Source organism: Carya illinoinensis, chromosome 6, assembly GCF_018687715.1.
Source record: "Carya illinoinensis cultivar Pawnee chromosome 6, C.illinoinensisPawnee_v1, whole genome shotgun sequence".
NCBI classification, from domain to species: domain Eukaryota; kingdom Viridiplantae; phylum Streptophyta; class Magnoliopsida; order Fagales; family Juglandaceae; genus Carya; species Carya illinoinensis.
In genome coordinates this window covers 28,623,748-28,628,353 of record NC_056757.1, presented here as the reverse complement: position 1 = coordinate 28,628,353, position 4,606 = coordinate 28,623,748, and the positions used below count along the sequence as shown (strand labels likewise).

Genomic DNA, 4,606 nt, shown 5'->3' with positions numbered 1-4,606 from the left:
TGACAGTCAAAATGCAATTCATTTAGCCAAGAATCAAGTATATCATTCTCGAACAAAACAGATAGATGTCTGATTTCACTTTGTACGTGAAATATTAGAAGAAGAATACATCATACTTCAGAAGATTGACACTGAAGATAATCCAACAGATATGTTGATGAAAGTCGTCACAGGGATCAAGTTCCAATACTGTTTGGACTTGATCAATATTGCACACTGCTGAGCATCCTCAAGTGCATTGGAGCCGTAGAGTGCATTTGATAGTGGAAGTCTCGCATATCAAAGAAGGAGGTGCATTCATTTGAAGAATGGATTAGTTTGTAAGCAACCTAGTATGACACACTTAGGTGGAATGAGTGACTGTTGAAAAAGCCACCTAAGTGTGAATGTAGAAATTAAAAGGCTGCTATGCACATGTATCGTCTAAAATCTCATGCTCTGCACCGTCCTATATGTTGCAAGTTCAACTATCAACTATAGCTACTAGTTACTCTCAATTATTTACTGGAAAGCGGAAAGCTAGCTACAAAGTTCCCTAATTTTATACAGGCAAATGAACTTTCAGTGAATATCTTGTCCAACTGTGTTGCATAATGTTTGTTTTGAATTAAAACGTGAGTCTGAGAGACGGGAATCTTGTAAGCATGAATAGAAGAGAGCAATATGATAAGGAATCTATACACAAAGGAAGAATAGAATAATAAAGTGGGGATAAGCTTGAATAGTCCCTTTCAGAGTTAGTCATCTCCGTATGAGATAAAAGCAATCTGAAAGTGTTATCCTTGTTGCAATTGAGAGTAAAAAACCAAGACTAACTTGTGAAAGAACACCAAGGACCTCATACGCACACAACTTTTCACCCTATTAGCATATATGAATGCAGACAAAAATAAACACTATGATTATATATCTAACACACACACACACACAGAGACACACACAAGTAAACTGCATCAACTTTGTATTCCCCTTCTTCCAAAAGTGTCATAATTTTTTACCAACACCAAGCACCAAAGCCACCTCCGTGAACAAGGACAAAATGATTGGTTTCCAGACCATCAGCCTTTACATCCTAAGGGATTAAAATCTGAAAATAAGATGATGACTGATATATAAGAGGAAGAATTTCCTTTCTTGGATGACAAATCATTATTTTTTGCACCTCCTATTGAACAGGCAGGGTAAAAGTATAAAATCGAAATGACCAAGTACAAGTATTTGAGCAGCATTAGAGTCCAAAAATCATGGAGATGATACTGCATGTCCATACATAATGATAGGAAATAGATAACGTGAATTTTTCGCAAACTGATCAAATGCTTCCTATCACTAGCTAACTTAATCCATTAACCCTACTTATTCAGTCCATTTTGCATCAAAACTACAGTCAATTATATGCATACTTTATGACCACTCTCATTAAATTGAGACCCCTGGAGCCAATAGAGAGTTCTCTGTTCTATTTTTTTCTTTTCTTTTGTTACATTAGACTGTAGAATTGGGAAGGATCCTATTTGCTTGAACGCCTGAACTTTGACGAACTGTATATTGATTAATTTGTCAAGGTTTTGGGGGTAAACTTGTCTCTTTTGACACAGGTTAGAAGGAAGCTGCTTTATACAAGCCCAATCATGTTGTAAGCGTCGAGTAACTTTTTGGCAAAAGCACAGTGATCAAAGGGTAATGGACTTCACATCAACCTTTTTGATGTCTTTGAATTGTCAGTTTTGGCAACTCTTCGCCAGCAGAAAGGAGTCGGCCATACTCATGGAATCATGCATCTTTTCAGCCATAGTGTATGATATCTCCAACTAAAGTTTGAATTTCACCAAACCCGTCCAATTTCAGTCGTTGAAAAATGCTCGACCAAACAAGCCATGTAAACAGACGAGAATTCGTTGCATAATTAAACACTAAAGAAACGTGGTTGAATGTGATTATATAGCATATTTTAATCATATATATGAAATAGGATATTATAATTTATGCCGAAAACATAACCGTCCTATATAGAATTAAATAATGGCCAGCGGGCTGCACTTTGTACTGGTCTTTCCATCTTACGGATTTGACCAACTCAGTCAAACAGCACTATTCCTAAGGATGCAGGCAGTGAAATGAAGATCATTAACCAAAACTATAATTCCTATTCTTTGACATGAGCTTCAGATCAAAAGATTCACAAACAAGATATAGTTCCCAAAACAAGAAATTGAGTAATAACAGAGTTAGACTGGAAAATCAGTTTTCACAAGGCCAAGGGAAGAAATCATTTTGAAGAAAAAAAGAAGCACAAAACTATGATCAAGTGTGGAAAAAAATTTGACGAATAGAACATCCAAAAACCATGGAAAAAATAGAACCAATTTGAAACAAACCTTATTGATAACAAGCTGATGAGGCTGAACGAGAGAATCAGATCGTGAACGCTGCCTAGAACTCGAACTCTTGGGAAGCTTTTTAAGAACACCAGGAGATGGATTAGGATAGACGACAGAAGTGGAGCGGTTAAGGGGCAGAGAAAGGTTCTGCTGATTTTTGCGGAAGAGAATAGCGGCGGCAATGGCCTGCTGTCGAAGCTGAGCATCTTCATCATCGAGCTTATTCTCCTGCTTGTTCCTGCTAGGGGAAGGAGAAGAAGAAGAACCGGTTCTACTTTTGCGTAAAAAGTTGGGTATGCGTTTGGAGGGTTCTCTGGTGAATCTGACCTCCTTGGGAGCGAAGCATGTCCATGAGTTTCCCATAATTGAAATAATTAACGATACTGTGAACACGCACGTTAATACAAACTCAAATCACACGAACCAAACCTTTTATGGATCCCGTGTTTATGTTCTCGATCAGACTGATCTACATGCAAGTGATCAGAATTCGACTATGCGTATGTCTGATCAGAGAGACAGAGAGAGAGGAACTCTTAAAAGGCAAAGCCGAGGAGGAGCACGGGCGTGTAGTAACGGCAACTGGAAGGTACGTGTCCTCCTCGGACTTCAGACAGCCGGCAAATAAAGGGACGTTGTCTTGTAACAGTTAAAAGAACTGTATTTTCAATTCCACGTTCTGGGTCCGACTGAATGCTGAATATAAATGCTATGGGTTGCTTTTTTCTTCCATTCTTTTTGTCAAAGCTGGCCGTCCAAATTAAATTGAATTTATTATTTTAAAATTATTTAAATATTTTATATATATCAATCTATATGATTGAACATAATACATTTAGAAAATCATGATATAAATGGATGATAAAAAGAAAAATCCATGCAGGACTTGAGAGTACGTAGTCAGTAGCTAGCACAGACTTGGACAGAAGCTGACGAACCCCGTTACCGTGACTTGAGAGTAGTCGGAAGAGAAAAATCTTTTTTCTGTTCTGGTTCTTAACAAATAAAAACAAGAAAAAAAAGAAAAAAGAAAAATACAACAGTAAGCCTGTCCTCTAGCTAGGTTGGTGCGCAGGAGTCGGCAGGACATCGAGGAGTCGAGGACTATCTGCAAAAGGTTAAAAAACGAAGTCTATTTGTTACGAGATATGATCACATCAAAATCCTGCTTCAATCTTGAGGCTCTTTTTTTCTAACACATTGCACCACCTGCAGGCTTCTTTGGATGTACAAGCTACTACGGATGTACAGACTACTACGTTTGGTTATCAACTCCATTTCCATCTATCTCAAGATCGAACTTACTATTTTTTTTATCTTATTATAAAATAATTAAACATATCTCATCTTATTTTATATATTTAAATAAAAAATTCTATGAATAATCATTTTTATATACTATTTATACATTTTATTAATATGATTAGTTGCGTCAAATTTTTTTAATATAAAATAACTACATTGATCAATTCAAACGTATATTTCAACTTATTTTATAGATTTAAATACATCTTAACAATAGAATTCATAAAATATTATTATTTACAAATCATCTAAAATCACATCAACACGTACCCAAAACCACATGATAACCATATCCACTTGATAGAGTCGCGCAACTATCCAACTGGAGCCATTTTAAGTGATATATAAATATATATATATATATATATATATTTAACGACATTAGAGGAAGAAATTACAAATAGAAAAATACTTGATATACAAAGAAATCTTACTAAAAGATAATCACAAATTAATGTAATTTGATATAATAAGTTAAATTATAAAAAAAATTGTTGTAAACTTAATTTGACGCATCACATTAGGGCTTGTGTGGGGTGCGAGATGAGAATTTTTTGAATAATAATAAGATAGTTTGTGAATAAATATTAATGAGATAATTTGAGTTGAATGTTTTTTAAATTTTAATAAAGAAAAAAGAACAGGTAGAATAAAAAATATTATAAAGTTAAAACATTGTTAAAATATAATTTTATAATATTATTTTTATTTAGAAATTTGAAAAAGTTTAATTATTTTTTATTTTTTGTTTAAAAGTTTGATAAAGTTATAATGATTAGTTTGAAAAAGTTAAAATGATTAGTTTGAATTATGATTAGAAATGAAATGGGATGAGATAAAAATTTTGAAATGAGATCTATTTCCAAACAGGCCCTAAGTCACCTGTCTTTGTAAATCTAGCAATTTCTCTTACAAATAAG

At 34.3% G+C, this 4,606-nt stretch overlaps 1 protein-coding gene across 2 annotated transcripts; it reads right to left on the bottom strand.

The window, feature by feature from the left end:
- Positions 1 to 425: 425 nt before the first annotated feature.
- LOC122314108 (putative methylesterase 11, chloroplastic) lies at positions 426 to 3,056 on the bottom strand. 2 transcript variants are annotated; one of them, XM_043129517.1, is made up of 2 exons: positions 2,379 to 3,056; positions 426 to 1,087 (listed from the first exon to the last, which is right to left on the bottom strand). In XM_043129517.1, exons 1-2 carry the CDS (start codon positions 2,742 to 2,744, stop codon positions 1,073 to 1,075), a joined length of 381 nt encoding a protein of 126 aa, XP_042985451.1. In that variant the 5' UTR covers positions 2,745 to 3,056; the 3' UTR covers positions 426 to 1,072. The 2 variants fall into 2 exon arrangements, with proteins under 2 accessions (XP_042985451.1, XP_042985450.1); XM_043129516.1 differs by having other exon boundaries at positions 432 to 1,072.
- Positions 3,057 to 4,606: the final 1,550 nt, after the last annotated feature.